The sequence below is a fragment of the Panicum virgatum genome, chromosome 9K (assembly GCF_016808335.1).
Source record: "Panicum virgatum strain AP13 chromosome 9K, P.virgatum_v5, whole genome shotgun sequence".
Classification (NCBI taxonomy): domain Eukaryota; kingdom Viridiplantae; phylum Streptophyta; class Magnoliopsida; order Poales; family Poaceae; genus Panicum; species Panicum virgatum.
Window position 1 is genome coordinate 60,980,952 of NC_053144.1, and position 20,601 is coordinate 61,001,552.

The 20,601-nt window shown below is 48.2% G+C and overlaps 1 protein-coding gene across 4 annotated transcripts; it reads right to left on the reverse strand.

Annotated features, from left to right (window-relative positions):
• Positions 1-7,635: 7,635 nt before the first annotated feature.
• Positions 7,636-20,233, reverse strand: LOC120646668 (homeobox-DDT domain protein RLT3-like). Of its 4 annotated transcripts, none has more exons than XM_039923083.1 (18): positions 19,950-20,233; positions 19,087-19,177; positions 18,603-19,004; positions 17,810-17,862; positions 17,063-17,287; positions 16,903-16,965; positions 16,497-16,713; positions 16,313-16,413; positions 13,473-13,559; positions 13,260-13,391; positions 12,444-12,584; positions 12,191-12,313; positions 11,614-12,072; positions 10,784-11,158; positions 10,032-10,685; positions 9,139-9,243; positions 8,796-9,014; positions 7,636-8,333 (listed from the first exon to the last, which is right to left on the reverse strand). In XM_039923083.1, the coding sequence occupies exons 1-18, from the start codon at positions 19,962-19,964 to the stop codon at positions 8,307-8,309; spliced, it is 3,489 nt and encodes a 1,162-aa protein (XP_039779017.1). In that variant the 5' UTR covers positions 19,965-20,233; the 3' UTR covers positions 7,636-8,306. The 4 variants fall into 4 exon arrangements, with proteins under 4 accessions (XP_039779017.1, XP_039779020.1, XP_039779019.1 ...); XM_039923086.1 differs by having other exon boundaries at positions 8,796-8,909; positions 19,950-20,217; XM_039923085.1 differs by having other exon boundaries at positions 8,792-8,909; positions 19,950-20,217.
• Positions 20,234-20,601: the final 368 nt, after the last annotated feature.

Consider the following 20,601-nt stretch of genomic DNA (forward strand, 5'->3'; position numbering starts at 1 on the left):
TTGGGGAGAAGCCACGGTAACGATCATGTGAAACTTGTGTAAAAGGTGTATTGCTAATTCAGTGGTAACTACTTGTTGCTTGTGGGCTGTGGCAGTATCCTTGTACGATCATGATAATATAATTAGGATCTGTCTTGGCAAAGGATGCTCTAGAATATGCACCTCCATTAGTTGAGGAGAAGCCCCGGTAACGATCATGTGAAACTTGTGTGAGAGGCGTATTGGTAATTCAGTGGTAATAGTTGCTGCTTGTGGCATTATCCTACACGATACGATCATGAGATTCTAATTATATTCCTCCAAGCAAAAATGATTGTGATCGCGATCCTATCTGAGCATACTTGAATCGTGATCCTTACGAAGTGACAACACATGTTGTCGACATCTAAACTTACTATATATGAGAAATTGAGTTTCATCAGTTTAATTCGACATGTTTTCACTATATGCATTTTTATATGATGAATAGTATAATAATTAATGTGTTGGAGCTTTTAAATGGTTGACATGATGAAATATTGTTTACAATTGAGCGATTTTAAATAAGACTACTCAAGTTTTAAACATGTTTTCTACTCATGTTATGACATGTTAGTATCTAATTGATATTTAACTATTTCTAGACGAGCAATACAGTAAATTGCACGGTTTCTAAATTTATCCCGCAATTTCACCTAGATCTTAAACTCTTGAATCGTGCATTTAGATCAACGCGGCATGCACCACAGTAGTAAATTACATTCTATTCTCTCCTATCTTCTCCCCCCATGAGCAGCTCCATCGAGCAGGGGATGGAATCAAGCGGCAAAATCGTCGGTCCTTAGCACCAAATCAAAGCTCCGAGCCTCTGAATCGAAGCCCCGAGGCGGCTTGCCGCTCGTTGCCATCCTCTGCTTGCCAGCCGCGGCAAGATGCAGCTCGACGCTTCTGCGCGATGCAGCCCCGCCCGCCGTCTGAACCGCGCTCGTGGCCCGCTGTCTCGCCGCCGTCTTCGCTTGCCGCGGCCGCGCGACACGGCGGCCGTGGCGGAGCTGCGCCTCGAGGTCCCGCTCGGACATCACGTGGGCCAAGGCGGTAGGCGGCAGCCCCGCGGGCGACGAGCCGTGGCCGCGCCGCCGGTCGCTGCCTCCTGCTCACGGGTGAGATACCGGCGTCGCTGGGCAAGCTCGCGGCGCTCTAGGTGCTCCGTGCCGGCAACAACCCGGGCCTGTCGGCCTCCATCCCGGACGTGCTCGGCCTCGCGTCCTGCAACCTCACGGGCCCGATCCCGACGAGTCTCGCGCGGCTCGCCGCGCTCACGGCACTGAACCTGCAGCAGAATGCGCTGTCCGAGGCCATACCGCGGGGCCTCGCCGGCCTAGCGAGCCTGCAGGTGCTCGCGCTCGCCAGCAACCAGCACAAGATCTTGCAGAAGGTGCGGCCTCTTTCTTAATTGAATTGCTCGCTCCAGTGCTATCACAACTCGGAATTAAAAATTGATGCCGAATTAGATTGCTTCTCACTAACAGAGTAACCCAAAATCGCATGCGGTGAGCAGCCGCGACGCTCCGCCGCCATGGCATCCGGTGCTCCGGGTCGGTCTCCTGCAAGGGGAGGACGGCTGTGTGCCGTGCTTGATGGGCACGCAGACCGCCGGATTGCGGCGCCGGAGTAGGCACTGTCCGCCGCCGGCTGGCCTTGCGGCTGCGTGCCGAGGTGGCGAGGTCCGTTAGCCGCTCGTCGCCCGGCCGGCCGCTCCTCCCCAGCGGACCCCCCGCGAAAGGTGACGGCGGCGCGCCGGGAGCGGGCGAGGTCCGGATATCGGGCGGCTGGAGCTCGCCCGCAAGGCAGCATATGGCGCAGGACGGCAGGAGAGATGGAGAGGGAGAAAGGGGGTGGGAGCCTAGGAGGGAAATGCAGGGAGGAGCAAAGAGAACCGTGCAGGGAGGGAAATGCAGTGCTGGGGGCCTTTTCAAATATTTACCACCGTGGCCCCATCGTGGCAGCATAAAAAATTCGGGCGTGTTTTTGAATATCTGATGGAATACTTAACACAGTTTAGGGATCCAATTGCATGATTTGATAATTTGAAAATCCAAGTGCAATCTACTCTAAGCAATATTTCTTACTTTAAATTTTGGTCAATCATACAACTCACCCTTGTACTTCAAGTTATTATGATTCAAACACACACACGTACAGGCTACTTGCTCTGTTTGGTTAAAAAAAGTTTACAAAACTAACTCCACACCATGAGCATTACTGTAGCCAATCATGAATTAATTATTCACTAGATTCGTCACGCAAAGTTACACCCATATATTTAAAAGTTTTATAAATAAACTTCGTCTAGTATTCTATGCATACAAGAGTCTGTAGCGCTAGATGTGCTACTACTTGTTGGTCCAGTGATAAAGCCCTCCCTCTCCCCCACTCTAACACTTGGGTTTTATGGTCGGGTTGGCTAGGTGGGGCGTGCCTACATGGCTAGAGGGGGTGGTCTAAGTTGGTACCAGAGCCAGGTCCCGGGTTCGAAACACACCGGCCACGCATTTCTTCCGCTGCGCGATTTCCCCTGCGGGGTTCGCTGAGACCAGCAGCCACAGGCGCGGCGCGGCTCGCTCGCCGTAGGGGAAATGTTGGTCCAGTGATAAAGCCCCCCCTCTCCCCCACTCTAACACCTGGGTTTTAGGGTCGGAGTGGCTAGAGGGGGTGGTCTAAGTTGTTGGAGTATATTGAGCCCATGTGTATAGAGGCCCATCTAGAGGCCCATGTGTAGGTACTATATTTATACCCACCCTTCTAGGGTTGGTGGAATACAACAACTATTATCCTCCTACATGGTATCAGGCTAGATTTTCCCTCCCACCCTGCAGCCGCCGCCGCCGGCCTCCATGGCTGGCCGCCGGCCGCTGACGCCGCCCCTCCCTTCCCTCTCCTCCTTCCCTCCCCTCTCTTCTTTTCCTTCTGCTCCGAGCGCCGCCTGGATCGCAGCCGCTCCCTCCTCTGCTCCTGAGCATCGGGGGCCCCTGCCTGCCCCTGCCGCCGCCGCCGGCGGCGGGCGCGGCTGGCGCGAGGGGTGCGGCCCGGGCACCCTCCTCTGGCGCCCAGGAAGCGGGAGGCGCGGCCGCCGCCCCTGCAGCCGCCCCTTGGCGCACGCTGCAGCCGGCCGCGGCGCCCCTGCCTGGCTGCGCATGGACGCCACTGCTTCCTCCTGCCGGGCCGGCCGCCAGCTCCCCTGCTCGCGTGGTCGTCGCTCCGCCGCTCCCCTCTCCGCCTGGCGCACTTCCTGCGCCGCCGCCGATGCCTAGGGGCCCTGCCCCCTGGGCGCTGTCGCCACCCAGGGGCGGGACCCCTTCTCCTGCGCCGCCGCCGCCCAGGGGCGCTGCCCAGGCCCCTGCGCTGCTGCTCCCCTGGGCGGCGCCCCCTCCCTGCCCTGCGCCCTCCACTGGGCCGCCCCTCCCGACCCAAATGTAGGCCCATGGGCCTCGGGCTGGGGGGTAGGCCCGGGCCAGGGCTTGGGCTGCCCGGCTCGGGCTTCCGCCGTCGCGGCCCCCGCCCTGCACATGCCGCCGCCGGTTCCCGCCCCGCCCCTGCAGGATCTCGCCGCGGGCGCGGGTGCAGGGGGTGCCGCGGGCGCGCGGGGCGTCCAGCTGCACTCGCTGCAGCTGCAGCCCGGGCTGCAGTGGCCCATGGCCGCTGTCGCCGCGCAGGCCGCCGTCGCGCCCGCAGACCTGGCCGCCGCTATGGCCGTCGTCGCGCCCGCTGCGCAGGCCGCGCGGGCCGCCGCCTCCCTCGCCGCCGCGCACGCCGCGCAGGCCGTTGCGCCCAGGGACTCCGCGCGGGCCACTGCCTCCCTCGCCGCTGCGAGGCCTGCGTTCGGGATGCCCCCCGCGGCCGCGCCGTTCGCCGCCAACGCTTTCAGCAGGCAGCCGATCGCCGCCGGTGCTGCTACTGCCGGAGCTGCTCCCCCGTTCGCGCAGTCCTTCAGCGCCATGGGGCGGACGACGCCGGTCAGCACCGAGTGGATCGCCGACTCGGGTGCCTCCTTCCACACCACCCCAGATGTCGGTATCCTCTCTTCTGTCCGACCCCCACACCCCTCTTGTCCTTCTTCCATCATGGTTGGTGACGGGTCTTGCCTTCCTGTCACCGCCGTGGGTTCTGCTCCTAGTTCTTTTCTCCTTCCCAATGTCTTTGTTGCTCCTCAGATGGTTCATAACCTTCTTTCCATTCGTCAGTTCACAGCTGACAATTCCTGTTCCATCGAGTTTGATTCTTCTGGCCTCACTATAAAGGATTCGGCCTCCCGGCGTCCGCTACTCCGGTGTGACAGCACGGGGCCCCTTTACACCCTTCGCCTTCTTCCGCTGCACCACTCTCGTCTTCTTCTTCGCCCTGGCCGTCTTGGTCTGCCGCTTTTGCCGCGACGCCGTCTTCCACCACTTGGCACCGTCGTCTTGGTCACCCTGGCCGCGACGTTCTGGCTCAGCTCGGTCGTAGTATCGATGTTCCTGGTACTAGGGCTCCTGCTCAGCCCCTCTGCCATGCGTGCCAGCTCGGTCGTCATGTTCGACTTCCTTTTTCCTCTTCCTCGCATGCGACGCATGCATTCGACCTTGTTCACTGTGACCTGTGGACCTCCCCTGTACTCAGCCTCTCTGGCTACAAGTACTATCTGGTGGTGGTCGATGACTTCTCGCACTACTCTTGGACGTTTCCTTTGCGTGCCAAGTCTGAGACCTTCCCCACCCTCCTCCACTTCTTTGCCTGGGTGTCCACTCAGTTCGGCCTCACTGTTAAGGCCGTCCAGTGCGACAACGGGCGGGAGTTCGATAACTCCACCTCCCGGTCTTTCTTCCTGTCTCGGGGTGTTCAGCTGCGTATGTCTTGTCCGTATACCTCTCCTCAGAACGGCAAGGCCGAGCGGATGATTCGCACGACGAACGACGTCGTGCGCACCCTTCTGATCCAGGCTTCTCTCCCCACGCGCTTCTGGGCTGAGAGCCTCCACACCGCCACCTACTTGCTCAACCGTCTTCCGTCCACTGCTTCTCCTGCTCCCATTCCACACCACGCTCTTTTCGGTACCCCTCCTCGCTACGATCACCTACGGGTCTTCGGGTGTGCGTGTTACCCTAACACCTCCGCCACCGCTCCTCACAAGCTGACGCCCCGCTCGACTCGTTGTGTGTTCCTCGGTTACTCCCCTGAACACAAGGGGTACCGATGCTTTGACCTCACCACTCGCCGCGTCCTGATCTCCCGACATGTCGTCTTCGACGAGTCGGATTTCCCCTACTCCACCTCCTCTACACCTCCTGACCCCGAGCTGGAGTCTCTGTTTCCGACTGACACGGTGGTTCAGCCACCGTTACCTGTCTGTCCTTTTCCTGCAGGTTTTCCCGTCACGCCGGCACCGTTTCCGGTGATCCCTGCTGCGCCGAGCGCGGCCCCGGTGCCCGCGGTCGCGCCACGCGCGGCCCTGGTGCCTTCCCCTGCACCTGCGCGGTACGCTCAGCCGGTGCAGGTGTACCGGCGCCGCTCGGCGCCGAACCCGGCGCCGCAGCGGTACGCTGAGCCGGTGCAGGTGTACCGGCGTCGTTCGGCGTCGACACCGGCGCCGCCTCCTGCTCCGGAGGCTCCTGCGACGCCGACACCGGAGCCGTCGCCGCCGCCGCCACCTCCGGCTCCCTTTCGAGCTGAGCCGGCGGTGTACCACCCGCCGGTCATCCATCGGGATCCTCGGCATATCCATCCCATGGTGACTCGGCGGATGGCGTCCCAGGCCGCGACTCTCTCCGCCACCGAGGGAGAGCCGCGAGTCTCTCCAGTACCCTCCTCTGTTCGCGGCGCCTTGGCGGATCCTCACTGGCGTCGCGCGATGGAAGAGGAGTACGCGGCTCTTCTCGCCAACCAGACGTGGGACCTCGTGCCGCGTCCGTCTGGTTGCAATGTGGTGACTGGCAAGTGGATCTGGACACATAAGCGTCGGGCTGACGGCACACTGGAGCGCTACAAGGCTCGCTGGGTTCTCCGGGGGTTCACTCAGCGGCCTGGTGTGGACTATGATGAGACCTTCAGCCCGGTCGTGAAGCCCGCTACGGTGCGCACGGTCCTCTCGCTTGCGCTCTCGCGCTCCTGGCCTGTGCACCAGCTGGACATGAAGAATGCGTTTCTTCACGGCACCTTGTCAGAGACTGTCTACTGCTCACAGCCAGCGGGATTTGTGGACTCGAGTCGTCCGGATATGGTCTGCCGGCTCAACAAGTCTCTCTATGGACTGAAGCAGGCTCCTCGGGCTTGGTACTCTCGGTTCGCCACGTTCTTGATGACACTGGGGTTCATCGAGGCCAAGTCTGACACGTCTCTCTTTATCTATCGCCATGGGGATGAGACTGCCTATCTGTTGCTATATGTCGACGATATTGTGCTCACAGCTTCCAGTCAGCAGTTGCTTCAGAGTGTCATCTCCTCTCTGCAGCAGGAGTTCGCTATGAAGGATCTCGGTCAGTTCCACCACTTCTTGGGCGTCACTGTTGAGCCTCGCCCGTCTGGTCTTCTCCTTCACCAGCGGCAGTACACCCTCAATATTCTGGAGCGGGCTGGGATGATTGATTGCAAGCCCTGCTCCACTCCAGTCGACACTCAGGCGAAGCTGTCTGCTGATCTGGGTGATCCGGTGGATGATCCTACTGCCTACCAGAGTCTGGCCGGCGCTTTGCAGTACCTCACCTTCACCAGGCCGGATCTCACCTACGCTGTTCAGCAGGTCTGTCTCCATATGCATGATCCCCGGGAGTCACACCTTGCTGCGCTGAAGCGTCTCCTCTGGTACGTCCGTGGCACTGTGGACCTCGGCCTGGTACTTCACCGCTCGTCCTCTGCTGAGCTGGTGGTCTACACCGACGCTGACTGGGCTGGCTGCCCGGACACTCGTCGCTCCACCTCCGGCTACGCCGTCTTCCTGGGCGGCAACCTGGTCTCCTGGTCGTCCAAGCGGCAACCGGTTGTCTCCCGCTCCAGTGCCGAGGCGGAGTACCGGGCTGTCGCTAACGGTGTGGCGGAGGCGTCCTGGCTGCGACAGCTCTTGGCGGAGCTCCACAGCCCGCTCGCCAAGAGCACGCTCGTCTACTGCGACAACGTCAGCGCCGTGTATCTCTCCACCAACCCCGTCCAACATCAGCGGACGAAGCACATGGAGATCGACCTACACTTCGTAAGCGACAGAGTCGCCATCGGCGATGTTCGGGTCCTCCATGTCCCGACTACCTCCCAATTTGCTGACATCTTCACCAAGGGGCTGCCCTCGTCGACCTTCTCAGAGTTTCGATCCAGCCTCAACGTAGCCGGTGGCTAGTTGTGGCTGCGGGGGGTATTAGCCCTTTTGTGCTCTACTTGTACTCTCATCGTGTCCAGTCTTGAACACCGCTGCGTCGGTTGTTCAGACTACGAGGGGGGTTAGCTTTCTTGTTGTCCAGTCTTTAACACCGCTGCGCCAGTAGTTCAGACTGGGGGGGTGTTGGAGTATATTGAGCCCATGTGTAGGTACTATATTTATACCCACCCTTCTAGGGTTGGTGGAATACAACAACTATTATCCTCCTACACTACTAACCAAACAGGAAACGTTCTTTGTACATTATAGGTCAACTGGACAGGGGAAAAAACGGATAGTCTTGTCTTACAAATTAGTACAGACCATGTCGTAGTTTCAACAAAGAACATATGCACTGCTGTTGGAACAGTATATACTGGGAAGTAGTTTTACAAGTACAAAACGAAAATGGAAGGCCATGGAAGCACCACTGTACAAGGCCAGCAAACCAGTGGAAACTGGGATCCAACCTAAATTACCTCGTCCACCAAATCCGCTGGAAGCAAACAAACTACGCAGCATACTGAACTACGGAAAAAATGTGTATAACCTCCCTTATTTCATTAAAAAGAAGGGGGCGCAGCTAGTAGCCAAGTCCAACAACCACCTACATATAATTGTTTGTGAAATCGCCTATATCTCAGTTGTGCATTTTGCCGCCCATTGCTACAAGGAAAGCCAAAAACTTTCACATATCCGAAGCAATGATTATTAGCAAAAACTTTCCTACTGCCTACTATTGTACATAGGTGCACAATGCTCAGCTGGGAGGTACAGCAGGCTAGCATAGGTGCAAGACCTACTTCTCAAGCTCAAAGCGAACTGTCACATTCTGTCATGTCTAGAGGAAATGCTCGAACATCAAGCAAAGTCTTGCAAATGATACCAGAAAAGAAGTCAGCTGGTGCATGCTGGAGCATCATGCAAAAGAATCCATCTGCCATTCTTCCTAGCTACCTTGCACACGCCTGTGATCCTGTATCATAAAATTGACTAAATGTAAATTGATGAATAAGAGAGCAAAGGAAACATAAATTGATGAAATACCAGAGCAAATTAAGGCACAACCTACCGGTACAAAAAAAAAAGTTACAATAATCAAATTCTTCATTTAAACTTTAGTATTAATAATACCATGCAAGAACATATGTTCAAGCCTACTAAAGGAAGCAAAATACGATCAAGGATATTTTTCAGGCAGCATGAACAATTGTGAAGCTACAGAGCTCTAATTGTGATTGATAAAACACTATGATAAGAAAATTTTAAAAGCAGGTTTCTGGACCTCAGAAGTATTTCTAAATAGTTATTTTACAAAGAAAAAATTGCAAGAAATACCAGATGCATTAACTACAGGAAATAAGATGACTCTGAACATGCAAGATATCCAGATCACAATAGAACTAGCTATTGTGATTGTGAACAAAAACGTACTTGCCTGTGCTGGTTCTTTGATGGCCCTGGAGGTATCAGCTTTGTCCACATAAGGCGCGATGAGGGCATCCAACTTGACAACCCAAAGTGCAACTGCTGATGTTGTTTGTGGCATTGTCTGAAAGTAGACAGTGATGTCATTCAGATACGAGCTAAAAGTAACAGATGCGGAACTTTTGTACAACCAATCCTCATCCATCGCACCAACAAAATCGACAAGAACCTGCAGGGGATGACCACATTGTAAAAGAAAAGGCAGTAGAAACAAAATATACATGCTTAAAAATGCATAGAAGGTTCAGATATCAACATAATAAAATTAGAATATCTGAAAAGCTTTTATTGACCTGCAAAAGTTCTGGCAGTGATGATGTTCGCCGCAGCCGCTTAACCCACAGCTTGTGAGCAGACTTCATCCAAGGACCAGTAAAAGCTACCTCAGGCATCGATGCCTACACAAGCAAAAATTGGACAAATTATGAAACATGTGTTTCTTAAGACATTTGTATAAACTTTTATAATTGTCAGTCCCTAGTTCCCAGGATCACACACACGGTGTTTACCTCTGAATAAAAGGCTCACAGATGAGAAATATACACACTTTTGGGGCACTGCATAACAGCACCCCACAGTTCAACCCGATGATTACAATGATATTAATAACACAGACTCGCAGAGGCTATGCTGCAATTCAGGGTCATAACTCGGCCAAAACACTCATGCCACTAGCTCCACTAACAGACATGCCAAAGGGTCAACTATGCACACAGTCCGTGCTTCACAAACTAATAAACTTGCTTCATTCACAAACTGATCAACTCTACACCACTGTTCTGCACCCACTTCACTTTGTTAGGAATAGCAACTCAAGTCTATTGCCATGCCCAAAGGGCAGAAAGCACCCTACACTAGTAATAGTAACTACACAAAGTATATACATCTAAGCATATACACCTAACACATTTGCTGCACCACCTCATTTTATATAACAAGAGTACAAGACAGCCCTAGTAGCCTACTTATGAAGACTCTAGTCTTGACTTACACACTGAGGCAAAGACTTGACTTGCACATAAGAAAAGACATGAACCACACCATACTAACATGCAACAATGATTATACTAACAATAATCATGCATAGCTAACTTAAGTTCCCTTCAGCACACAGAGACACTGCATGCTTTTGGACAAGTTCCCGTTGATCAAATTGCATCGGAGTAGCATGTTTTGAAATACTCACCTCAATAGCATGAATGGCTGCTTTAAGCGCCTGTAGCTGTGAAGGCAGAACTTTATGATTTGGCACCTCATGCGCATCCTCAGGCTCCCTGCATGTTGCCACATGTACAGCATACCTTTCTTCAAGATCAAAACCAACCTCAAAAGTTGAATGGCATATTCTGCAATGCCTCTCATCTCTCCAATACAGATCATGACAACTTTCACAACGAGCGAGTGACTCCTTAAATGATTTCTTGCCACATTTAACAGCAGTTAGAGCAGAATAGAAAGAAGTCCAGATCCACTTATCAAATGCTTGTGACCTATCCCACATAAGTATTCTTTCATCACCTCTTCTCCCATTTTCAATTACTATGGCAACTGATGAATCCAAGTTACTATCTTCAAGGTCTGTAGGAACAGAAGCACTCTCAACATCTGATGATACAGATGAAGATCCAGATACACTACTAGTCTTGGGTGAAGCTCCATCTCCAATACTTGTCTCAGAGCGAAATGAATCAGATGAGGCTGCAAGCCCGACTGCATTCCCTCCTTCCGCATGTTTTTTCATGGCTTCAAAAAGACAGGCTTGTCTCTTCTCCATTGATGCAAGGAGATGTGCTTCCCTAGAACCCCGGCTATCTAGAACAGAGAGCAAGGAAAGCAATTCCTGCATTCAGCAAATTTAATGGTGAGGTAAATTTGTCTACAGATTTTTTTTAAAAAAAAAGAACGGTACAATCTGAGCAGAGTTAGCAAATGGGCAACCTGTGGTGAATCAACCACCTCCCAGTGACCATCCTCTGAGGACTCAAAGTAGATCCTACGATGCCCTGGATCATCTGCCCTACAAGGGCCAAGGAAAAGCCAATAATTATTATACCTCCTGTCTGATCCTAAGAGAACAACCTGTGGTTCATGTGCAACTCCAGACAGATCGTTCCTTCCAGAGTCAATGATGTGACTCTGATTTCTTCGGCTTGATAATCGGCCTTGCTGGGAACAATCCAAACTGTACAAGTTTCCTGGTCCATTTAAGGACTCATCACTAGATTGATACAGATTTTTTGTTGATTTCTTTATTTTCCCACCTGATTGGTGTGGCTGCACTCTTGGTATGTTATGCGAGACTCTTTGTGGTTCCTAGAAGTCAAACATAACAACATAAGCTTCTCAAATTATTCAATAGCAATACAAGACATTTTCAAAAAGCAGTGATGAACTACACATAGAGCAAGCATTAGATTTGAGTTAAAACAGATCAATAGTTACACAGAACAAAGTTCCCTTGGAAATGTGGTACATGTACATTCACTTCAGACTTGAAGAGACATTTTTAGAGCAGTCCCAATTACAAGAATTCTAGACTGAAATGATCCATCACCCATTCACCTGAAAAGACATTTGCATCTTTGACGTGCAAAAGGAATATACTAAGATACAGTTAGTATATGCAACTGCATTAGTCTAGAATTAATCCCCTAGTATTTGGAAGTCAAACATCAGGTTTAATTTGGAAGGGAAGTTAAATCAATTTTCTCAAGAGCAAAGATGGCACGGTGTAACTGAGGAGTACTGGAGCAGTTATAGAAAATTACCTCAAGCCTGGGAACAGAACCAGCACCAGAAACAATATCTATTAAGGCAACCAAACAATCCAACTTCTCATCAATGCTTAGATCTGAATACTCGCCTTCCATCAATCCCAGAAGCCAACGCTCACCTGGATAACTTTCATCAATTTCACTACATTTATTTGGACTAGCAATTGTGTTTTTCTGCTTCTTCCTTGGAGCAATTCTGTTATCATGCTCAAGTAACTTCATTTTTTGTGAACCACTAGATTCATCATCACTACTGCTAGCATCCTCATCATCATCAACACTTCCAGATTCCTCACTATCTGATTTAGCATCTTCCTTCCCTTTAATTTGGGGATCAACACGGAGACGGTATGCAGAAGGTGCAATCTTCTCAAATAATGTGATGTCACTAGAAAGAGTTAAACATATCAACTGCTCTAGTTCTAATGTGCCTGAGATATTAAGATCAACAATCTGAAAAGAGAGAGATAAAAAAGGGAAATGTCAAAGACAAACTCGGTTAAATATACAGAGATAACATCAGCTGTTATCAATACCAATGATTTATTTCCCATATTAACAAGATAAATACCTCAGATGATTTTGCTAGTACTGAAACCTTTAAACCACCACTTCCTGCCTTAGACAATAGTGCAAACAATTCACCTTTCAGTGTACGGGGACGCAAACCATATTTAACCATTTGATTTTTCTCCTAAAAAAGGTAGAGGAAAGTGTTTTACTTCCAAAGCATACATGAATTACTACTCGAGTGGCAGATGAAAATCTACAGTTACAACATAAATTGACAAAAAGACTTTAGAATGTTGAGATATCCATAATACCTTGTTAAAGAAATCCCGATTCAACATATGCTGTTTTGACCCAAAGCCTGAAGCGACAAGGACTTGTCGTAGTATTTCAACCCATGTAAGAGAATTCAGGGATCTGATCCAGAAATTAACATCGAATTCTTGCTCGCTAACCTGGAAGGAACCATCTTCAGAGGGGAATAATGCATCGTGCATGGACATCACATATTTTTAAAGATTGTCTTTCAATTACATAATGTTTTTGAACTATTCTATTATTTCAATATACTCTTTGAAAAGTAAAATACTCTCTCTTTTTCCACTTTATAGGCCTGTTTCAAAGACCTTTTTGAAATTCTCATTTTATATTTTATCTGAATAAAGAACCAACTCAGGTGATTGAAATAAATAGTCGAGCCATCTAGCATCTCCTAAGGAAAGCAATTCAAGGAAATTTATAAATTAATGAAGGCAACTCTCAAACAATCAATCACTAGTCTGTCAATCTTTTAGATGAACAAATACCTCAAACCTTAACAGACATTTGGCTTCATAATGGTATGAAACTGTGACACTACATTTAAAAAATAGCATACTTTATTCCATGGATCTAGTATAGTTTCACCAGGCCCTAGGAGAGTATAACTGAAAATATTGACATAAAAAGTTTTATGTTGTGCTTCTTGAAGAATATTTTTGGTAACGAAAAAAATCAACTACTGGATAATGTTAAATTCCTCCAAAAGACTGCGGATTTAATCTATTAGACACTGCCCTATATGGCCTCTTCAGGGCAATGATTAATTTAATTATTGGACTGAAGTACAATAAACACTTTAGGAAACTTACAAAGTTCAGGAAACTAAGAAATCTGCAGTCTTTAGAAGATCGTGGAGCAAATATACCACCACTACACATCTCAGCATTTAACAACAGCAGCTTCAGAAGACCAATATGTACTTCCCCCAACAAAAAAGAGTCCTGCAAATTATATTAGGGTTATGGGAATGTGATAAAAGAAGTCATGCTAACTTATAGAGAAATAGGATTAAAACTTTGCACCTTGTCATGGAATGCTTGAGCAAACTCATCAAATGTGAAGGGGTGAACATCAACACTACCAAAATGAGTGTACACAAACCGGACAACCTGTCAACAATAATTCACCAATTAATATGTGTACCCATTATCAGAAAATAAAAATAAGATAGAGGAATACGACCGCATAAGGAGCAAACACAATATAGCCAAGTATCCAGGTGCTTGGTGTTTAATCACAAATTTCTTGGATTTTGTGGCTACTACATTAATTATCCTACAACATAGGGTCAATTTTGGGCTGAAAGCCTTCTGGGTAAGATTTTATTTTTTATGTGATCCAATTTCACATGCACATACACTTCCAACAGCAAATGGGCATCACTAGGTCACATAATACTTCCAACAGCATGGATACCTGCAAGATGAGTCTATTAACACGCAAGATTCAAGTCTATGCAACATCCTATGGCATGAGCCCATGCTTCCATGCATATCACCATAGGAAAAAAATGACTTCATTTCTTGGCAAGTTAATAAGTTATAGAACAAGTGGCATTAGCTGAACTATTGATTGTTTCTTGCCTTGCAAGGGAATTCTTGGAGAAGTTGCTGATTACGATTTTGCAAAGGAGGGGATAGACGCTAGCCAAAAACTGCAAGGTGATGACCATAAGGGAGGGACTGAAACCCAGATAGAAGCAGTGCTATGCTTGCTTAGGAGTTATTGTCCTTTCAAAAATTTTAAATGATTACACCCAAAAAAGTTCAAGTGCTTCACTTATGAACTTTATACTATAGTATACAGGGTCCACAGTTAGTACTCTGATACATTTTGCTTTCAATAAAGCAATGTTTAATAAGATTTTTTTTTGCCTGAAAAAGGTCATTCACATTCCAAACTTATATGTCCATGTATTGATTTCCAAAGCAAACTATAAAATTACAAAAGAAGTATCTGGGTAAAGTATATTCCAACTTCATGTGAGATTCGGTTAAATCAGTTCTAGCTTAGCCTGGCTTCTTGAAGCTGAACCAACATAATGTACAACATGCTTTTATTGAAAATGTGCTTACAATCTACGAACTACAGGGGCAGTCGGGTAGATGTTGGGATTTTGGCGTTCTTGCCCCTGTTTCGAACTCAAATGGTGATTTTACCCTTATTTTTTCAACTGTGTGATTTTACGCGAAAGGGCCTATAGCTGACTTGGTTAGATGGCTCTGGTAGCACCCCTCAAGTCCTGAGTTCGACTTCCGGTGGGAGCAAATTTCATGCTGAGGTTAAAAAAATCCCCCTCGCTAGCCAGAGAAGCTAGGGTTTGTGGGGTTTTCTCAGCCGGGAAGTCGAAGTCGCTTCCACTTAATGAAAAACGGCGGGGCCGTCATACCCCCTGGTCAAGTTTTTTTAACTGTGTGGTTTTACCCCCGCTTTTTGAAAACGAAGGCACCGTTTACCCCTAGTTTTAACTCTGTTAGTTGGATCTAAAAAATGAAAACAAATTGAGGAAAAATTTAGAGCAATGGAAAAAGACTGTAGTACCCTTAACCTATCCAAATGCTCACTTCTTTCTCATCCCCAAACTCACGTTCCGAGAACCTCCCTCCGTTGGAACACTAGCACAGGCGAGGGGCGGGTGCGGCAGCGGCGGGTGCGGCACCAGGAGAGGGGGGCTCGCACACGTAGGCAGGGCACGCAGGCTGGCCAGCGCGGACGTGAGCGTGTAGGCCGACCTAGCGCGGGCGAATGCGCAACCCCACGCAGGAGTGCGCCAGTGCTAGCCCAACAAGCCGCTGCAGCAGCCGCGCAATCTTCCTCGCCCACGCCAGGATCTCGCTGCCCCTCCCTGCTCGCGCACGAACGCCGCTGTTTGACAATCCCCCCCTAAGCCACCTCGCCCCAACCTCCACTAACCACCAAGGCATGCTCGCCACCGCCCACTCCACCTCCCCGAGCCGCCAATCAGCCACCACGACCACCACCTCGCTGGGAACGCCGTTGCACGTCCTTGCCCCGAGGCCCAGCTCCACTGAGGTCCCACCTCCGCATGACCACCACCTCAACCCACCCTCAAAACGCATTCCTCCTGGCCAGGACACCTCGCCAACCCGACCCCGTCCGCCTTGCCTCGCCGGAGCGCCGCACCTCAGCAGCTATAGGCCACCCCACAGCCGTCAGCCCTCCTCCGACCATCCCAACCCCGACCAAGGCTACCCATAGGTCGCCCTCGCCTCCCTAGTGATCTCGCCGCCGGCTGACACTCCCCCTAGCCAAAATTTGGCCTCCGACGCAGTAGCGATGCCAGGGGCCACATTGCAAGGATCGAGTTCCTAGGTGCAAAAATCCAAAGGTATTTCAAATCTTTGTTTAAATCTGTGAACATGTAAAACCATTTATAAATCATAGAAAAATCAGAATGTTTGAACGATATAAAAAATTGGTTTGAATTTGCTTGAGAAAAATTCTTTTAAAACCTATCATGTAGTCTAGTTCTTTTGTTTAAAATAAGGGTAAAATCACAAAGTTCACATAATAGTAGGGGCAAATCCGTAAGGGCAAATTGGTCTTTTCATAGCAATTTTAACACCATTAACTGGTTTTCACGGAATAGGGCCAAACGCTTCCTTCATTTTCAAAAAGCAGGTGCAAATTCGCACGGTCGAAAGGGCAAAAACGCCAAAGCCCCAAACTTTAAACATTGTCCTGCGTGTTCGAGACAAAATAAGTGTTGCCTACTAATTCACAAAATCACAATAGAAACTTAGGATGGACATAAGAAATATAATGTTTTTAGTGCATGAACAGCTGATCAGGTCCATCAAGATAATGATGATGATGCAAAAATAGTGGCATTTCATATGACCTGAAAAAGCTTTTTCACCATTTCTGGTGATGAGTCCCAAGGTTTTGCGCAGAATGGCTGTTTCATCTTGACACTCTGCGGAGGAAACTTGGCAAGTAAATCTGCATAATAAAGGTGTTATTTCTGTAAATAATAATCATCTACATAATATGAGTACAGCGGGACATGAGATGGCGCTACAAACCTTTACAGAGAGGGCAGCCATGTCTCCCACTTGAAGTAAGATGAGCTGAACATCTTAATGGATTAGGACCTGCTTGTAATTCACTGAGCTCAAGCTCCTCATCGTCCACTAAAGTCACCAGCTCAGTCAGTACTTCTGAAGATTCTGATTTATCAACTGAAAGATGGCAATCCATTGGAGGATGCTCCTTTGGACTAGTAACTCTCTTATATGGGACCTATAGAAAAAAAAATCATCATTATCGTTCAACAAAAAAGAAATTCATAATCTACTATTCTGAATCAGAAAACAGTCCAAATTGGACGGTTTTGCTTTTCCTCCAAATGTCCAACATAGTAGATAAGGTAGTACTACTGTGGAAGCTCTCTTTTTCTTCATCTATAATGCCAAGCAAAACAAAAAATACCTTTCTTTTGTTCTCTGGAGGTTTATTCCTTTTGTCAACCTTCTTCTGCACTATACCTTGATTCTGCGTATAGGGAACCAGAGAAGATTTGTAAATGGCTAATTGTATACACAGAGTAATATAGTCTTCATTAAATCAGATCAAATAACTGAAACGTTACTTGAGTAGTCTTTCCATTATCTTCTAACCCATCACAATCATCAAACGGTCTCAAGGACCGCAAACAACCAGTTTCATCAATAAAAGTTGGGCCGCTTTGACATTCCACATTGTGGGAATACATTGCATGCAACACTGTCATCAGACCTTTGCCAATTCCATGTTTCCTCACAGGAACAGTATCCTCATATGGCACATCGGACCTCTGGCTGGTAGACCCCATGATCTACAGATGATAAGTTCAAGAACACAAATGGTGCTGCATTAGAAAGATCAATATGGAAAATCAAAACTAACTGAGATTCATGGCTTGGGGAGAAAATAAGGAACTTCTGAGAGAAATAAAAATGGGATAAATTGATAAGGTGGTGGAACGTGTTTTCAGCTCGCACCAAATATATAAAAAATTTAAACAGAAAAATAAGGATTTTATACAGGATATACTAGAGCCTAATCTCACATTTGATCGTAAAAAAGGTGGAAGATTTCCCGATAATGTTTACAAAGGCATCCACATAGTAAATAGGATTTCCTACTGTGCTAACTGAACAAACTGTGCTGACACTTGATTTCACAGGCCAGAACTTACATTTATACCTCTAACTGCTACACCCCAAAAAAATTTGAAACACAGGAAATGAAGAAATACTTCAAGTTGACCAGTACTTCATTTGGAATAAAGAACATGCCACTGTAATTAAAGTGAGTAAAAATAGCCTGATTGTATTGACTTATTGAGTTATTGTACCTTTCTCTTCTTCACAGCTCTTTGGTTTTGAGAGGAATGATGGCATGTAGTATCTGTAAATATATGTAACAAAAGGAGCATTTATATCAGTTGCACACAGCACCATTAGGATATTAAATGCATCTTCAAGAGAAATATGAAACTTATATGAGAAAGGAGGGGAATGTTAGCAACAGTAGTGTTAGAAAACATAACTGCAAACTAGGAGAATGTAACTAGCAAATCAAATCGCTGTTGTTTTCATTGTTAACAAAATAGTATAGCAGCCAAGCTTCTTGATGTGGATTGGTCAGTGTGGAACTCCAGGAGTCGATGAAACTCCCATCCCAATCCGGGTTCAAAGCACGGCACCTTCTATAGAACAAAGCCTGGGGGGAGTCTCCCCCCATGGTTGAGTTTTTTTTCTAAACATAATAGTACTATCATAAAATTTCTGCACCGGAAACAATAAACTGCACCTGTGCAGAACTGGTGAACAGTAACGAATTAAATCAAGCTCAGGAGCACAGGAATGACTTTAACTTCTGAGTTCTGACACAATAGTACCATGAGTAAATGAATGTTTCGATATATTTGTAGAAAGTCAACAGCTCACCAACAAAAAACAGTTTACATTGAACAGTAATTGAGGTGGCATGAGCATGTATATGAAAACATATTTATCATCCCCAGCAAAATAAGAAAGGACCATAACTGTTAGTAGAACTGGCCACATCCACCTCCAGCCATTGGTGGAAGCAATATATAGATTATCTAAATAACATACAATGATCTTCCTTTTCTACTGGCATACCTCTGATACGATCACGTTCACTTTGGGGGAGTGGATCAAATTCACTCCCAAGAGGTGGACCATCTTTGCGAAAGATTTTCCTCAAGATATAATCCTTCGGGAACAGAATTTGTGACCGAACTGTACTTTCCTCTCCTATAATGCTGGTACTCCTACTGCCAAACTCAGGTCGTGAACACGAAGTACCATACATGGGATCTTGGTCACAAGAGGACGAACTGCTGCTTGATATAATTCCACTTGATCGTGCACTAAGTTGCCTTTCCATGCGAGACCCAATGGCTTCCATATTCCTCCTCTCTTTCCTCCTCCGCTCTTTGAACCATATACGAACCTGATTGTAAGTCAAACCAACACAGGTTGCATACTGCCCCATTTCCTCTGGCTTTGGATATTGCACATCTGGATAGAAAGAGATATCAGCAACAATGAAATGTATAGCACAGTCGAAGGAAAAGATTTCCAAACACAAGCATATAATTACCAGAGTAAAATTTCTCCAGCATCTGGATTTGCTGGGGCGATTTTTTTGTCCCTGCATTCTCCCTTTTTGCCCCAGGGCTATTGGTCATCATCTGAACAAAGCCATAATTAGTGCTAAACAAGATAAGCAATAGAAATAGCACAACTACCCAGAACCCCAACTACAGCATATAATAACTCTGCAACTCATGTTATGAGCTTGAATGCTAAGAACAATGCCAATAAAAACTGGCTGCAACTGATCAGCAAGTACTACAACTACTAATGCTAGAACAAAACATTGCTAACAAATTTATCTTAATGACAAATTTATTTTGACAAATGAGTGGATCAAGCAAAATCGCATGCCAAGTAAGGGCAGTGACCGATATCTAAACGATACATCCCAAACGTACATGGTTCAAATAACTTTTTTTACTTCCACCCATTCCTAGCACAAACTATAAAATCAAACCGAGCTAGATCACGCCTATAATCCTCCGCAGTTGCAGCAATCATAGCTCAAAACAAAAGCACAGTAATGTTTCTATTTAATACAAGCCAATAGAACCAGTTCGAGCAAATTGCACTGTGAAAGAAGGTGGCGGCAAAACAGGGGACACTGCCATCTCTACCGCCCCAAACCATGATCCCTTTAACCCACGCGCTCAGGCCCTCGCAAGCAGAAGCTAGCAAATCAACCAATTCAACCAAAAACTGAACGCTTCATTCCTCACACGACATCCCCCATCCATCCCCTACACTGATCACGCCCTCAAATATCCCCGCTGGTCAAATCCCTCGAATCAAACCCCGATTCCAACATAGACCGTTCCAATCGCCGAGAGCCCAGCTGCTGGATCAGCGAACCGCACACTCACGTACCTGCGCGTGAGGCATGGCGGCGGTGGCGGCGCGGAGGTTTCAGCATGCGGGCACCATGGGCGGCCGCGAGCGGGGGACGGAGGCGGCGGTGGAGACGGCAGGCTGCCCGGCGACTTAGTGCGGCGGGAATGGTGCGCGGCGGGTGTTACAGGGTGGGAGACGGCGGCGATGGGCGGAGGGGCCAAAACCCTACCAACAAGCGGCCATTTCTGCTGCTCGTGGCTGCGCTGCCTTTTTTCGGCCCTTAAACCCTCGCGGGCCGGGGAGATTAGGGGTTGGCGAATGGCTACTACTTTGGGGGAGGTGGAAATATCTTTGCGCTTTTTTTCCGCGTCGGTCCTTGTAGATTGCTTAATTTAGAGCATTATAAATACTACGTGGTCGCGGAAACCCACTACGGGGTTGCAACCTGGCCGCCTTCATTCAGTAGTTGGCTATTCGGCCCAAGCGGCCCATTTCTTCTTCTCCTTTCTTTCTCTTTTTTAACAAATAACAACACCTCCTATGTCTGTTCCTACTTTTTTTTTTTTTGAGAAGTTTGTTCCTACTACTCCATGCTATTGAAATTGAGCGAAGTATCATGATGCCAAAATGCCGGTGAGCAGCATGCTCGTGTCTAACGCGGACGTGGCGCCGCTGGGTGTATGCACAG